The sequence below is a fragment of the Drosophila arizonae genome, chromosome 4, assembly GCF_054131065.1.
Source record: "Drosophila arizonae isolate 15081-1271.41 chromosome 4, UAZ_ARI_1.0, whole genome shotgun sequence".
In the NCBI taxonomy this organism is placed as follows: domain Eukaryota; kingdom Metazoa; phylum Arthropoda; class Insecta; order Diptera; family Drosophilidae; genus Drosophila; species Drosophila arizonae.
Genome location: NC_142924.1, coordinates 14,625,634 through 14,641,785, shown reverse-complemented (window position 1 = coordinate 14,641,785; position 16,152 = coordinate 14,625,634). Strand labels below are relative to the sequence as shown.

The window sequence follows — 16,152 nt, the reverse complement described above, 5'->3', positions numbered from 1 at the left end:
GCTTGACTTTGATGAAGAAACAGATTTATATTAAATTGAAAGCCTTTATACAGACTTACAGACAAAATTCAGTTTGTTGCTCTAACCTTATCTACTTTACTTTGTAGCCCCTGCCTCGTTCTCAATCCAACTTATCCTTTCTTTTGCTTTCCTCGAATCAAATTTAAGCTTTGCTTACATTTTTATCATTGAAATTTAATTCTGCCACATGGAACATGATATAAGAACTAAAGAAACATAACTAAGACATGAAAACATTGCTCGGACTCAAGCATTGTTAATGACAGGCAACTCGAGCTGTCCTTCCGGTTTGTTGATTGTTGGCTGGCTGACACCGCTGCGAGAGCCCAGTATGGTGTCCAATATGATATTCTTGGAGTTCAGCATTGTCTCCTCGAAGAACTTGGCATCGGCGCGTTTCTCCTCAGTTATATACTCCAACTTTTCGGTGAGCATGGTGATCTTCTCATTGGCCAGCTCCAATCTGTGCGGGAATAAAAATTGTATAAATATTTCAAGTGATGTGTGCCACTTACTGATTCTTCATATCTTCCAACTTTGACTCGTCGCCCACTGAGTTGAACGAGGTAACCGATGGGCATTGTGACTGATTGTCAAAACTAAAGGAACTGATCGACCCGGTCAATGGAGTGCGTCCGAGTGCATTAGCATATTCGGTTATACGTTGAGTGCGCTTCTTGCGATCCGACTGAATATCGAGCTCTTTCTCGAGCTCACGTATTTTGGCGTCCATGCGAGAGATGCGTGTCTTCTGCTTGGCAATCAGATCGGTAGATGAGTCGTTCTTCAGGCGCTCTGCTGCAAGGCGTTCGTCCAAAGTTTTATTCAGCAACATCATTTGATTCTTCTCCACCTCTAAAGCATCCAGTATGCCCACAAATTCTTCCTGCAAAGAATTTTTAGCATTTTTTGGTATACATTTCTGTTTCTGACTCACCTTACGAAACTCGCGACAAGAGAAGAGAAAGCCTCCAGTGACAGCACGCAAATCTGTCTCCAGTTTCTTAATCATCTCCTGAAGAGTTTGTATATTGCAATCCTTCTGCTTCAGCTGGGTTTCCAACTCCAGGTTCATGCCGCTCAGCTCCTCCTTCTGGCGCTTGGCAGTGTCGCGTTCCTCGCTGATGCGTATGACATCATTCCGCATCTCCTCCAAACGGCTTTCATATTGATTTCGCTGACGATTCAATTTATCGTTCATGGTGTTGGCATTGACGCCACTGCAATCAGACAGCTCCTCCAGTTCGTTGGAGCGCATCTTGTACTTGAGCATCTCCTCGTTGAGAGTCTTGTTGCGCACCTTGAGTGCCAGATTGCGACTGCGCTGCTCGTCCAGCTGTGCCTGCAGTGCCGCGATCTCCTTCTCCATGGTCTCAACCTTGGCCCGGTGCAAGATCTCACTTTTGCGCACGCCCGGCGTAAAGCGATCAAATGTGGCTCCACCAGTGTCGCCGGCGCCCAGGCTAACACTGGAGCTGTGTCTGCCCGGCGAATGAAGAGCCTTCACACCACGTGGCGTTAACTTCAAGCTGTGGGTGCTGCCCAGTTCCAGATCCGTTCCAAGTGGCAATGGCATAAAGTCAGCACGATCGCATGCACCATTCTCATAGGTATCCAGGCGTGCCTTAAGCTCCTGGAGCTTCTGTTGCAATGCTAGAATTTGTTGAGCACGACCACGCCAGTTGGCCTGATTCAGATTATTGGACAAGATGTTCACATTGACAGCCTCCCCAATCTCGTGCTGCAAACACTTGTGGGCCAGCTTCAACTGGTTCTGCAGCTCAGTATTCTTGTTACGTGTCTCGAAAAGCTTCTGCTGCATGCTGGTAATCTTTGCCTGAAGCTCTTCTGTAGCATTGCCCTTCTTTAGTAGCTCTCCGGTCTGCTGCAACTTCTCTTCGTTAGACTTTAGTTCCCTTTCCAATTTCTCAATTTGGAGATCTTTTTTGTTTATGCGATTCTTGAACTGCTCCAATTCAGCGCGCATTTGACGATTCTTTTTGCTTAACTCCAATATCTTGGTGCCGGCAATAGAGGAATTGCAGCGCAGCTCATCGATGGGCACTGAATTGAGCACTTCATTTAGTGAGTCCACTGAGCGCTTGAGTGCACAAATCTCTTGGTTCTTGTCTGTGATAGTCTTGGCCAGCGTTTGGTTCTCTTGCTCGAACTCCATGAGCTTCTTGCGCAGCTTTTTTCCGTCTGATTTAAGGGACTTTGGACGGACAGCTGCGGTACCTACGACGACATGGCAATCAACTTTATCGTTCTTACGTCGAGGGGGCTTGCGTGCTCCGACAAACCCAACGTCCTCTTTAGCGTGCTTTGCCTCTTTGGAAAATTCTTTTAACTCTTGATATGCGCCGTTATCTGGCGAACTATCCATTACATCAAGCTATCAACAAAAATATAATTCAGTGGAGATGATAAATTTCGTTTGCAAGCTCGCAAAAGTGTTTGTGTGTGTGTTGTTCTAATTTCACAATTTAGTACGGTATAGGTTCAATAATATTTTTGTTAATTATGGTTGAGCACATAACATTTGAGGAAAAGCATTGTTGCTACAAAGCCATAATTTCAAAAGCCGTTAAACTGTCAAATCGATAACAAATTCAAGTTAACAGAATAGAAACAGCATAACATAACTAGCGTTCATCGATAACTCAACAATAAACAGCTGTCTCTTATCGAATAAACAAACCAGTGCTGGTAAATGCGTAGCGGCCGTAAAGAATTGTGTTTTGCTGGCAACAAGATGGACGGATTTATGATGGTAATTGTGAATTTAAATGTTGACTATGGCTTAACTAAAATATGACACTCCTTTGCTGTGTAGGACATTATCAAGGGCATGTGCATTATGGATAATGATGGCAACCGGATACTGGCTAAGTACTATGACAAAAACATTCTGTCCACGTTGAAGGAGCAGAAGGCGTTTGAGAAAAATTTGTTTAACAAGACGCACCGCTCCAACACTGAAATCATCATGCTCGATGGTCTGACGTGTGTTTACAAGAGCAACGTGGACTTGTTCTTCTACGTGATGGGCAACGCGTACGAAAATGAGCTGATATTGCTGTCGGTGCTCAACTGTTTGTATGACTCCATAAGCCTTATCCTGAAAAAGAACGTTGAGAAGCGCCTGGTGCTGGATAACCTGGAGATTATTATGTTGGCATTTGATGAGATTTGCGATGGCGGGTAAGTAGTTGAACAACTAAATAAACGATGCGATTTATATATGATTTGTTTTTGCAGCATAATTCTGGATGCGGATCCATCGTCTGTGGTGAAACGTGTCGATTTACGCAACGAGGATATTCCAATTGCCGAACAGACCGTGGCTCAGGTAACTAACACACTAAATGGTCTATTTTGGTAGCACTAGCACAAACAGTTTCCTAATCCAACTCTATGAACAATATCTAGGCATATCAAATGCTCGCTCTTTCAAGTTAAACTAGATGTATTTAAACCTATGCAGCACTTATATATATTAATTTATGTTATGTTAGAGTTTACTCTATTAGTTGTATTCCTTTCGTTTGATCAAAATAAATGTGTAGTATTGGCTCATTGACAGCAATATGCATTTTATTTCACTTATCATTTCTGAACAAGTACATTAGTTAATTGCTTTCTGATGTTTCTCTATTTCAGGTGTTGCAATCGGCGCGCGAACAGTTGAAATGGTCCATACTGAAATGAGGTCAGGTCGGTCGCAAACGTAACCAGATTCAGTAATACTGTCAATACATTCGATTTATATCTATTAAATTTCGCCTAGAGTGTAATATACATATACATATAACATATATATTTAACTAGAGACAATGTCGTTCGTTCTATATAATGTTTGCTGTATGCCAATGTACAATATTTAAGACAAGCTCTTCAAAAGACTATGAGTAAGCTGTAAAATGGTAATTAACAATAAAGTTTTCTAACTGTATGAGAAGTCAGATACCCTGTACTTACAACGCCACAACACAATAGACAACTACAATAAGCTCCTGTTAAATATATATACTTGAAGTACTGGCAGTAAAGTGTGTAGTAGGAAAGGCGTAAGCACTTGATCAAACTTAATGCTGTTAATTATAGTCCGATTAGGTCATTTGTATAATCTCAACATCTTTATTATGCGCTCCATAAACTGAGCTCTTCTAATTTTAGACGACGCAGAAAATGTTTGCCTGGTAAATGGCGCCTTACCACTTACACAAGGAGGATGTTTTTGATAAAATTAAGTAAATGGATTGTAAGAATGGTCACTAAAATAGGCTTAAGTTTGCCAATAACTTTATTGACTAGGATTTGTCTTGAAACTAGTATATACCTGTTTGTGTTTTACGACACTTTAGACTTATAAAACGGTTCTTTTTTGGACTGGATTAACTCTATATACGTATAGCACCATATTGCGTAGCAGAGTTAACGTCAGCAGTCTTAGGCAATAGGGAGAAGATTTTCCTCATGGAGCTGATGATTCAAATGTTGTTGATATAATTGCTATCATTCAACACCAGTTTCATCCATCATCTACCCCACAGACATGTACCGCGTACGTGTTAGTAGACTCTTTAATCAAATGCTTGTCAACATTGCAAAAATTCCGATTTGCCCCCCACTCCAAATAGCGGAGTTCCCATCGCTGGGGCCGATAGATAATCAACGCCTTGTTTTGTCGCCTGTTTGTCAAATTAGACAGAAACAGGAGCGAGAGGCAAACTGGAGCCTTATCAGACACATGCGGCTGCAGCCTGATACGGATGTATCATATATAATACTCGCATACACACTCACACACACACCCACCTGCAACATTCATTCCCTTTTGACAGCTGTCACTAATTATGGATCTTAGATCACGTTTCATATTTGCCCCTATACCATATTTAGAGCCGACGTAACCTGCTGATTACGTGAGTATTCTCAGCTTACTTTAGTTTTTTATATGTATCTGCAATAAGGGGCTCGCCAAATAGTATAACAATTAAAATGAGTGTCTTAAATAAACAACTTAATTAGTTGCTTAATCGTATAAGTAAAGATTATACTAGGTTCGGTTTGGTTAAAATTACTCTAAGCCCGTAGTCCTAATGAATTACATGAAGAGTTGGTATGGTGCCGAGAGAAAATGTAGGAGAAGAAGAGGAATGAAGTAAAATGTGAAGAGGAAATCCTATGTTCCCATGCGATACATAGGACAACAAAGATGTATAGCTAGTATTGAAAACTAATAAATTCAATGTACAACCCTCAGATAAACATTGCTGTCTTGCCAATTGAGTAAAGAAATTACTGATTATGATAATTTTCTTGTTTTTGCGTACACACCGAAAATTGTTGACTTTTCAAGAGTTCTTGGAGGACGGAATGCATTGAAAGCTTTATCAATTACCGATTACCGATTAGCGCCATGTTCGACTCTCCCAGCTCTGTTTTTGTTGTTGTTATTTTATTTTATTTTTTGCCAAGATCCAAATCGGCAAAATTTATGGCCACGCCTCAAATCTGATTTATATAACATAAACTCATGGTTATACAGCTTAGGATCCGGTTATATTGTTCATTAGCCATTTGAATAGCTGAGTAATTGGTGTTTGGAGCTTCACGTAGTTAGATCGTTATTTTTTCGCGAGTTTCTAGAGAATCGTCGAGCAGATCTTCCAATACAGATTATCAAGTGAAGGAGCCAATTGATACTGGGAAATGAATGGCGACTTGTTTTTCGGGTTTGTATTGTTATTGATAATTGAACTTCAAACCAAATAGTTGGCATTCCAAGCATTACTAGGTAATTATCTAGTATTGACTAAGCTTGTTGTTAATTAATCAAATTATTGTGAAATTTGAGTCAACGATAAGTACTAGGAGGTAAAAGTTTCGTGTCAATTTATTGGTGTTCTTAGGGTTCTTTAGGGTAGTTATGAATTTATCATGAAAATTGTAACATTAACAAGATATCAATGATATCATAATAGAATAATAGAAAAATATATTTATGACGCGGAATTTCTATCTAGATGCGGTTCGATTCCACCATTGTATCATGCTGGATAAGCCGTCCGAGCTTGAGTTCTATAAAGTTCTTTATCATTCGAGATATAAGGAGTCTTAAAATTCGCTTATCTGTTAGGGTATTTAATCTTCGGAGCATGTTTTCGTTATTGCTTTTATTTCTTAGTCACCTGAGAAGGTATATGAGTGAAAATTGTATCCATGACTGGGCACGTTTGGGTATCGTGCGAAACTCATAAAGATTATATGATTTGAAGGAAAATTTTTTGCAAATAGATAATAATTGCTGCATTTGCCTAGCCCCAAATATTCAACAGATTTCAGTTCCAGACAAGCAAACAAATAAAATCATATAACAATTACGGTATTGATAGCAAACCCAATCACAGTGAGCATTGACTGGGCAATTAAAGAGCTGATCGACTGACCTTGCCCCGATGACTTGGATACCCCCTTCAGCACCTAAAGGCCGCTCGAGAGTTGAGTTAAGCAACCACTTGAATTGGGTTCAACGAATTGTTGTCTGCAAAACAGAACAACACAATGATCAGTCTGAGTACTTTTTTGGGTGGCATTGAGTCTGCCATTGACACTCATCATTCAGCAGTCGGTAGACATTGTGTTCGCCCCTGAACCAAGAGCAATTGGTTACACATACGCATCGTTGGCTGGCAACAGGCTGCTGTCAGTGATGGCTATAAATCGTCCCAGCTTATGCTGGTTAGGGATGACAGAGCCTGTATAGCCTGCCGATTAGTTCGTTACACAGCAACAATCGACAAACAATAATCGAGTGACATGCACGATATCACGAGCTGGTAACAGCTTTTTGGGATGGTATTTTAATTACATGTACTTTCAAGTGTTTCGATATTGTTGTTTTTTACTGTTGCTGTTGCTCTTGCTGTTGCTATTGCTGTTTTTGTGTACCCACAAATATAAAGCTGCTAGCAATCCATTTAATCATATATAGTGCAAATGTAAACACTAGACAATGAGTATCAGAAAACAACGATTCATAAATTTGCCAGCGCCACATTTCCATGGGTAATTCGTGTAATCCATCGCTTCGAGTGCATCTGCATATAGCTCACGTCCACCAGGTAGAATTCCATTGGCAAGTGGCCAAACAATGTGAGTGGTAAGTGGGCCAGGGCTTAATCAAACACTATCCTGTCGAATGTCAAAACTAACACCTGAGCCAATGTGCTCAGGTGTATGCCGGGGCAGTGGAATCTAAACAGAAATAGGATCAAATGTTGTTATTGTTTTTGTTATTGAGCCACAAAAGGCAGGCGTGATTATGGCTGGCTAAACTCTCGTGATCTGCTTCCGCTCTCCCTCTTTCTATATAGCTCTCTCTCACTCCTCATCGATAAAGCCGCTTGGCTCTCGCCCTCCCAGATAGTGGCCACTATATACATATGTGCACAAATTGGCCAGGTTATCTTATCGCAGCTATTGTACATTCTCACTTCGTACAAGCAATTAACAAACGATTGCAGCTCGTCCGCACGGCACAGGGTTCGTCGGGCTAGGTATTTAATAAATAAGACCATTCGCTCGGAGTTCCAGTACTGTGACACCAGAAAAGAACGTTAGACGTGTCGTGCGGAGCTCTTCAACAGAAAGTGAAATAAAAAGTCTAGCTAAATGGACAGCTATTTGAAGATCATCCGTCGAGTGCTATCAAAACAAAGACCAACTCTGGCATAAACATAAACTGTCAACAAGCTAAAGAATTCAAAGTATTCAAGTGAACTGTGTGCAATAAGAAGAGAGAAAGAGAAATAATATAAACAAATAAAATTACAACAAGCAATAACAGCTAAAGAAACTTAAGCAATCAAGATTGAAGAAACATTAATCAACATGAAACTGAGGTGAGAAAACGTGCCATTTTGATCAAGGTTTGATAAGCTACGATTACTTTTACTAGAAAATCCATTCAAAGTCAATTTTGAATTGCAGTAGACAATTATAAGCTCATATAATATTATATCAGCGTGATATGTCAAAAAACCTATCAACCCTATCAGTGGAATGGAAATTGTTCCCTTCCCGCTTACGTTCACCTGCATTCATAAGTAGTTAAAGGTTAAAGGTCTTTTGTTGCTAATTACATTACATTATATTTTAAAAGATGATGCAACTGTTTAGGAATTTTACATACAGAAATATAGTATTTTTAGATATTACCCATGTAGTACATACATACTATATATTTATCATACTTGCCATTCACATAAAGTATTTTTGAAGCAATTTGAAACTGAAACTTAAAATTGTATTTTAGCAAACTATTTATCACTTCTCTATCCGACTTGTTAGAAAGCTAATATGTTAAAGTAATGTTCTTCAAATATCTGCCTCTAAGAATAGTCAAGCAAAAAATATTTCTATTTCTAATGTCTCCTAATGCCCGTATGAAAAGCAAACCAATTCGCTTCACAATCAACGACCTTTAGTAATATAAATGTTTGCAATATCTCTATTTGCAGTATTGGCACATGAAAATAATTAGTCAAATGTACAGTTTCTTAATTTTTATAGCTTTTTAGATTAGCACGGGACTTGGTTAGTTGGGTTAATAAGGAACCAAACGCTGATAGTCAAATAGTTGACCATAATAGCTCTGTTGCTAGGCTCAAATGTTGTAATAGAGTTCAACGGACAGTATTTGAAATTATAGTCATAAATGTAAGGCCAGCTAAATCAATTTCCTGGCTATAAAAGTAAATAAAATACATACAAAAATAATTCTAATTCGTTCGCTAGGCTGACTCATCATCATAGGCAGAGACCGTAGAATGATTGGGGGATAGGTTATGGTTCCGTTTAAATAGTAAACATAGGTATTGCGACACACGGCCGGACAGGTAGACAGTTAGACAGACTGACTTCCAGTGAATAAGACATGCCCCAAAGGCTAGCTTCATCATTATCACTATAAATATTATGTGGAGCACAAGGCGAGAGAGCTGAGCGCCGGCAGTAAAGTTGATGCCAGTTGCCTGATAAGTTGTTGTGCTATCTGGAGAATTGTTGGGGCGCCCGACACTTGATAACGGCCTACTAGAGGGCGTGGCCACTGGTACGGTTGGCCAGCCAACCAGCCAGCAATAAGTCCCATAATTTTTTTTTATAATATTGCCTTTATTTTGTCAATTGCCAATTGAAATTGGCGCTATAAATTCTGCAAATGAACTCTCTGCGGCGCCCCTGTTCGCCTGGCACTTGATTCATTTGTTTTGTGAATGATTAGTCAATTGACCAGCAAATTGTCCAGAGCAAAGTGCATAATATTTATGACAATCGTTAGGCCAGACTCCTCCTACAATATGCAACAATTAGGGGCTGTGTCTCGGCTAAGTGGTTGGTGTGGTGATAAGAAAGACACGACACGTGCCTTCTCGGCCCGATCTGGGCTCGATCAGCAGGCCAATTAGCAGCGCAAATAGTTGCAGCTAATTAATGTTTGTACTCGCTGAAATTGCCAATTGGTGTAGCATCTAGAAACAAGCAGACCGAGACAACGCGCCAGCCAGACAAACTTTTCTTCTTCTTTTTTATGACTGTATAGCACAATTGGTGCTCTGTGCTCGTTTTTATCTATTGCGTATTCTGTATCTATAGGGAGTGGGTCGATGTGCGAGTGTGCGTGTGTGTGTGCTTTTAATTAAACATACATCAGAGCTAAATAAATGTGTGCTCTTTAATTTAGCAAAAGCGTATCGAGATTGCAAACATTCGCCCACTTCTATAAATAGCTAATTAGACCTTTGCGGGTATTTTCTTTGGAAGTCATCTATGTAAGTAAATATTTCATTTTCCGTTGTCTGTTTGCATTGCAGACTTTTGCGCTGTTTGCGCAACCCAAAGCAATCAACGCGGCAGAAGGAGGAAGTGCATCATCATATGATCACTGACATGTCCTCCAACTTCAAGGATACGACGGTTAAGATCCTGCTGCTGGGCACCGCCGAGTCCGGCAAGACAACGATCATTAAGCAGATGCGCATACTGCATATCAACGGATTCACAGATGAGTAAGTGAAGCCTAACTCTGGCCCAGTCGAGTGAGTGGTCGCTATAAAGTATTCATCTTAACTTTAGTGAACGTCGCGAAAAGATACCTGAGATCTATCAGAACATCCATGACTCAATAAAGCAGTTGGTGCTGCAGATGGAGCCGCTGGGCTTGCGTTTTGGCAGTGTCACTAGCGAACGTAGTGCTCACTATATCCTGGCCCTGCCAGTTGAGGCGCCGGAGTACTTTACAGAGGTGAGTGATAGCCATAGACGTACGTGTGAGTGTGACAGCAATTCAATAATCCCACCTAAAGCTAACGGCTCTGCCAGTATCTTATCCTACGCAACACACTTCAAACGCTGTCGCAGTTAGAATTTCGTTAGTTCTTGAGCCGCACAATCAACGAAAAGTGATTTTCCATACACTCGAAACTTGCGTCAAAGCGGCACGTTTTGCCCACAAACAAAACAACACAAGACACAAATACTTGCTCCTTCAACAGCGGAGATATCTCCTATTTCTATTGCAGTATTAGTTTCATTCCTATTTCCATGTACATACAAATATATGTGCATACATACATATGTATATGACAATTGATCGAAGAGCAATTCGTTGAGCGATCGGCAGTTGTTATCAGGCAGAGCGATTTGATTGATTGCAATGTCATTAACTAAATGAGTTGGTTAAAAACTTTCCTACAAGTGTTTTTTGTCTTTTTTTTCATTAAACACTTCCTGGGAATGGAAGACCTGCAGACGGTGGGAAAGTGTAGAGCGAGTTAGTCACATTTTTGGGAGCCGGTCAATCAATTTATATAGCCAGTGCCACCAGAGGCGAGCAATCGATAAACATTGATCGATAAGATAAATGCCAGTCAGTAAATTCAACAATGTTTTCGTAGTCCGTTTTTGGGTTTTCTCCCCTTGTCCAAAAGCAAATGAATCACAATCGCGACATTGAAACTGATTTTGGATTATCTTATACATTTATTACAGGAGTACTGCGACCATGTTGTGACACTCTGGAATGATGTGGGCATACGCGCCTGCTATGATCGCTCGAATGAATTCCCACTGCTTGATAGTGCCAAATAGTAAGTTCCTTTAGCCAATGCCCAAACAGAACTCGTTTTTAACATCTGGCTTTTCGCATCTTCTACAGTTTCCTTGATAACTTTGCGAGAATATCTGAGGAGGAGTATATTCCCAGCACTGAGGACATTTTGCACAGCAGAAAGGTAACCACTGGCATCTCGAAAATCACCTTCCGTGTGCCCATACCCAAGAGTCTGGGCGGCGGAGAGCAGGAGTTTCGCATGTATGATGTGGGCGGACAGCGCGATGAGCGAAACAAGTGGATACAAGTATTTGAAGGCATTCAGGCGGTGCTGTTTCTCATTTCCTGTAGTGAATTCGATCAGAATCTACGGGAGGATCCCAAACAGAATCGCCTGCAGGAGGCGCTCAATTTGTTCCGTGCCGTTTGGCAGAATCGCTTCCTCGCCTCCGCCGGCCTCATCGTCTTCCTCAACAAGTATGATATTATGGAGCGGAAAATACGCGCTGGCAAGCATATAGTGGATTATTTTCCGGAATTCGAGGAGTTCAGTAAACGGCCGCAACAGCAACAAAGCTGCTTTGATGAGTGCGACTGGACGAAAATGTTCATCAAGCAGAAGATGATTGACATCACTCACGAGCAGTTCAAGCGCAACTCTCGCAACCAATGCGACGTCAGTTACTCAGAGAGAGAGTGCTATTACCATTTCACTGTTGCCACCGATACGCGTTGCATTCGTGACGTGTTCAGCGATGTGCAGCAAATGATTTTATCTGAAAACATAAATATGGCCGGCTCTTCACTCTTCTAATGAGCAAATAATTCTCAGTAAAGAGCATTCTTTACCAACTGTGATTTTCTATGCTATAATTTATATTGTAAGCACCATATTCATATATAAATCTAAAATTACAGATTACACAATTAGCAGCTTTAATCTACACATATATTTATAATTTATTTACATATAAGAAAATACAGAAAATACCAACCACTCAGACAAAAACAAACACGTCTTTCCTTATCCCGTTTAAATAACAGTGCTGTAAAGGAGCACAAAAAGCTCGCTTGCGAGCTTTGCAGCGCCAAAGGTGGACACGAGTTTCTCGATAACTTCGATAACCAAATCACGACTTATTGCTTTTATTGAGCTTGGTGTTAAGCGCCAACTTGAATTTTATGATTATACATGAATTAATTGATTAGATAGTATTGCTCATTGAAAAGAAGTGATTAATCATTTTTTTATTATTATTTTATACTTAAATAAATATATAGAATTTCAAAAGAATTCAACATTGAATTAACAGCCATTAGTCAAACTCTGCTAAGCAGGCAAGCATTTTCAAGCCTGGCTTTTTGTACTTTAAGTTGGCGATTTGTTCGCTTTTGTTTGATTCTGCTTCGAACTTTTGTCAGCTGCAGACGTTTCAAAAGCGGTTTTGCGAGGTTTTCTTGTGTTTTGTTTTGTGGTTTTTGCCGAAATTCAATCTCGTGCGTTAACGGAAAATCAACGTCAGTTGGCTGCTGAACACTAAAATCAATTAGGTAAGTTTTTTAATTACACTCTTGTGGGCATACAAGAAATACGACCGAAAAAAAAATAACAAAGACACAAGAAACTTTGGTATTATCTTGTGCAATTACAACCGAGAGACCGTTGTTGAAACCCAACAATAACAATTAAACAATGCAGTGGCAAGTGCTAATGTCAACGTGTAAACCCAAACCCCAAACCCGAAATGTTTACCCGTGTACATTCGCAATGACTACTTATGATGTATGCCGCTTAATTAAACATGTTCTTTTGCGTTTTAAGTAAACATAAATGTAAATTGTAGCGATGTTTGCTGGCAGTTGTTGCTAAGGTGCTTAACGCCCACTGCTATTGCCAAAAAAAGAGATCATAAATTACGTTCTTACTCTGTACATGCTCAAAAACATATGCAAAAATGTTTTTGCCAAATTCGTCGCATTCAAAGTATTTTTTGTATATTTTTGGCAAGATCAACTTTGTCTTAAACAATTCCATTGCTAAACATTTAGATAATGCTAGAAGCTAAGCTTAATAAGAAGTGGAAGAAGATGAAAAGAGAAGCCCTTTTTGGTAACATAATTAAGGTATAAACCTGAAATCTTTGTACCGTTTTAATTATTGTTTACAAAAGAAAAGGGCAAAGACTGTTGCCAATCAAACTTGAAGTATTTCAAAAAAGGTCTCCCTAACTCGAAAAAGCTTAGTCGTATGGCTTGTTGAAGTTGTTGCGAATTCCTATTGTCATTGTTATTGTCTATCTTTCAAAGTTGGCCCTCTTGCTTCAGTTGCTGTAGTGCGCTGTAATGTGTTTATTAAAAACTATTATTGTTCACATTTGAGCGGCGGCATCTTTATGGCCATGTGGAGCAATTGGACGAAGTTTCTGTTGTAAACTCGTTATGAGCGCGAAAATATGTATGTGAATAAAGGCAAAATATATATATAGAAATAAATGAATATATATAAAGTTATATATATATATGTATATTAAAAAACGTGCCAGCGATGAGTGCGCACATTACACAAGGCGCACAAGTGTGTGAAAAAAAAGTAGAAAAAATGTTTATAAGTCGTTGAGTAGGTCGATCAGCTGCTTTGAAACCTGCCTTGAAGGTCGAAGCCTGTAGGAAAAAATGGGTAAACAACTGAAACCAAACAAAAACTGTTAATGGCAAAAATGTGGTGAAAATCAGGTGGAGCTCCAACTAAAACTAGAGCAAAACCCATTAGTTGTCTTAGATACAGATCAACAGGCTATTAAACCAGTTAGTCTTAAGAAAACGCATGATATTTCAATTACCAAAGTTCATCAATTGACATTGAAATCGCGCTCTCAATTCCATTAAATTAACAGACATATAACATTTTTACACTGCTTAGTATCTGAATTTAAGATACTAACTAGCCTATTTTTTTATTTTTTTTATTCCATGTTAATTTCATTAGACTTTGAAGGGCTCGTGGAATGTAGCTTGAGAGATCTACCTACTCGCTATGCTAAATAAATAAATAATGTTGTGTAATACCAAACCCATTTCGTATGGCCGCGAAACAAAAGGTTATGACAATAAAATAGCCAACGCTTTTCGCTTTTCCTCTTTTCAAAATAAATAAAAACACAAAATCAAAATACTAAAAACTCGACCTCAACGCCCAGCTAATGCAATTGTCTAACATCGAACTTAAATTTCAATCAAGCAATAATATGCGGAGAGCTCAACAAACATGTTTCCAAGCGGATGACGATTCGAGATTTTTTTCCTTTTTCATTTGCCTCAAACTTTATGTGCATCAGCAACATCATTAGCTGTAACATCTAATAACAGCAGCAGCAGCAGCAGTAGTAACAACAACAACAACAACCAGCAATAAACATAAGAGCAAAGCATTTAGTTTTCAAGGTTCGAGCTGGTGTTGTTGCTTTGGCTGCTGCTGTTGGAAATGGGCGCCATGAAAATGCAAATTTTTGCCATGAGCAATGAGTTTCGACGTCTTTCAATGAGCCTAATCATTAATATGTTTACAGCTCAACAAATCAGTGGAATAAACAAAGTGAAAAAGGCATGAAAAGGCAAAAAACCGCTAAGCTAAAAAACAGCTCGATTTAAGACAACTATCCAGCCAAGCAACTGACTCAGTGGCTCACCGACTGACCAACTGACTGAGATTGCTCAATAGCAATAACAGCAGCAACAGCAGCAACAACAACAACATTTTGTGCCGCTACCTTTGATTGCTGTTGACTTGGACTTGGGCAGGCTAACAGCCTAGTCTGGCCAAAAGGTTTGCCTGTCTACATGCGCACTTTCGGTTTTCTGAAAAAAAAAAAACTTGTTCGCTGCCATGCAGCAGCAACAGCAACAACAGCAACACCAACAACACCAACAGCAACCGATCAAATTGCATTTCGGATTCGGTTTTGGACAGCCTCAGCTTCAGCCTCTGCTGCCGCTGCTGCTGCTGCTGCTGCTGCTCTCAGTGCTTCGCTGTGTGGCCATTATATAATCCAGTTAATTTCTTTAAACATTTTTTCAAGCCACTTTTTGTTGCTTTGCGTCATTCGTTGTTCAGAGCTCGCGCTGCTCAGTTGTGCCGTTACGCGACGCGCCAGTTATCGACTGGATATATAACTAAATAGCTATAGCTATAACTGGACTTTATATACATTTATATTTATATTCATATTTATACAGAATATATTTAAGAGCAAAGGATACCAAGTCCTGCAGTGTAAGTGTGTGTGTCTCTGTGTGTATCTGTATCTGTAAAAAATCCGCAATAAACAAAATATTGCAAAAAATTACGAAATATCAAAGCAAAAGAAAATGAAAAAACAGACATAATTGAATAGTAATATTTATGAAATTAGCAAACTGCAGTCGAAGCTTCATATTGATGTCTTCAGTTGCAGTACGATATTAGCCTGGCACCGCAGAGCCACGCAATAGCCAGCAGCTCAACCACAGCAACCACCACAAGCACAGCCACTTGACAAGCCCCAAGCGCCTAATAAACATGTTGAAACCCCTTCCAGTAGAGAGCTGCATTGGTCATCGAGTGGCCCAATGTGGGGAACTGTGATGGAGACAGACCATTGGTAGACGCTGAATGTTTGTGGGTGTCATTGCCCAATGACGACATTTTTCGAAATCCCATTTTCGACTGATGAAAACTCGAAAGAAAATGCAAATTTTTTCGATGTTATTTTTAGCTGGAAATGCATCTTTTGGTCAGATTTAGTTAATGATTGCATAAATCCATAAACAAGAAACCCACGCCAAACATGAATCAATTAAATGTCACAGTATTTGCATGGGAGCCCACTGATTTGCATATGTATCATGACCAAATGAAGTCAACAAACGAAACGAAACTGACAAACGAAACAAACAAATAGGCAAATATAAACTTTAAAGGCGAATAATTAATTCATTTTTGAACCAAAGGCGAAAAAGGTCAACAGAACAACTAA

General features: G+C 39.6%; 3 protein-coding genes across 6 annotated transcripts; 2 read left to right on the top strand and 1 right to left on the bottom strand.

Moving 5' to 3' along the window:
* Nucleotides 1–169: 169 nt before the first annotated feature.
* LOC108612982 (uncharacterized) lies at nucleotides 170–2,610 on the bottom strand. Its single transcript, XM_018006124.2, has 3 exons — nucleotides 959–2,610; nucleotides 537–907; nucleotides 170–484 (listed from the first exon to the last, which is right to left on the bottom strand). Exons 1-3 carry the CDS (start codon nucleotides 2,405–2,407, stop codon nucleotides 268–270), a joined length of 2,037 nt encoding a protein of 678 aa, XP_017861613.1. The 5' UTR covers nucleotides 2,408–2,610; the 3' UTR covers nucleotides 170–267.
* A 24-nt stretch (nucleotides 2,611–2,634) lies between these two features.
* Nucleotides 2,635–3,976, top strand: zetaCOP (COPI coat complex subunit zeta). Its single transcript, XM_018006150.2, has 4 exons — nucleotides 2,635–2,794; nucleotides 2,858–3,225; nucleotides 3,283–3,373; nucleotides 3,685–3,976. Exons 1-4 carry the CDS (start codon nucleotides 2,735–2,737, stop codon nucleotides 3,730–3,732), a joined length of 567 nt encoding a protein of 188 aa, XP_017861639.1. The 5' UTR covers nucleotides 2,635–2,734; the 3' UTR covers nucleotides 3,733–3,976.
* A 1,643-nt stretch (nucleotides 3,977–5,619) lies between these two features.
* Nucleotides 5,620–12,169, top strand: Galphaf (G protein alpha subunit f). Of its 4 annotated transcripts, none has more exons than XM_018006138.2 (5): nucleotides 5,620–5,762; nucleotides 9,903–10,097; nucleotides 10,165–10,333; nucleotides 11,080–11,177; nucleotides 11,246–12,169. In XM_018006138.2, the coding sequence occupies exons 1-5, from the start codon at nucleotides 5,740–5,742 to the stop codon at nucleotides 11,952–11,954; spliced, it is 1,194 nt and encodes a 397-aa protein (XP_017861627.1). In that variant the 5' UTR covers nucleotides 5,620–5,739; the 3' UTR covers nucleotides 11,955–12,169. The 4 variants fall into 4 exon arrangements, with proteins under 4 accessions (XP_017861627.1, XP_089323310.1, XP_017861628.1 ...); XM_089467184.1 differs by lacking the exon at nucleotides 5,620–5,762 and adding an exon at nucleotides 6,971–7,189 and having other exon boundaries at nucleotides 11,246–12,168; XM_018006139.2 differs by lacking the exon at nucleotides 5,620–5,762 and adding an exon at nucleotides 7,900–7,931.
* Nucleotides 12,170–16,152: the final 3,983 nt, after the last annotated feature.

Excerpts from the sequence above, each read along its gene's own strand:
- Galphaf (XM_018006138.2), top strand. The coding sequence starts at position 5,740 with ATGAATGGCGACTTGTTTTTCGG. Across the intron at positions 5,763-9,902 it reads AATGGCGACTTGTTTTTCGG|ACTTTTGCGCTGTTTGCGCA; the intron begins GTTTGTATTGTT and ends TTTGCATTGCAG. Across the intron at positions 10,334-11,079 it reads CGCCGGAGTACTTTACAGAG|GAGTACTGCGACCATGTTGT; the intron begins GTGAGTGATAGC and ends CATTTATTACAG.
- LOC108612982 (XM_018006124.2), bottom strand. The coding sequence starts at position 2,407 with ATGGATAGTTCGCCAGATAACGGCGCATATCAAGAGTTAAAAGAATTT. Across the intron at positions 908-958 it reads CTTGTCGCGAGTTTCGTAAG|GAAGAATTTGTGGGCATACT; the intron begins GTGAGTCAGAAA and ends AATTCTTTGCAG. Across the intron at positions 485-536 it reads TTGGAAGATATGAAGAATCA|ATTGGAGCTGGCCAATGAGA; the intron begins GTAAGTGGCACA and ends ATTCCCGCACAG.
- zetaCOP (XM_018006150.2), top strand. The coding sequence starts at position 2,735 with ATGCGTAGCGGCCGTAAAGAATTGTGTTTTGCTGGCAACAAGATGGAC. Across the intron at positions 2,795-2,857 it reads AGATGGACGGATTTATGATG|GACATTATCAAGGGCATGTG; the intron begins GTAATTGTGAAT and ends TTTGCTGTGTAG. Across the intron at positions 3,374-3,684 it reads CCGAACAGACCGTGGCTCAG|GTGTTGCAATCGGCGCGCGA; the intron begins GTAACTAACACA and ends TCTCTATTTCAG.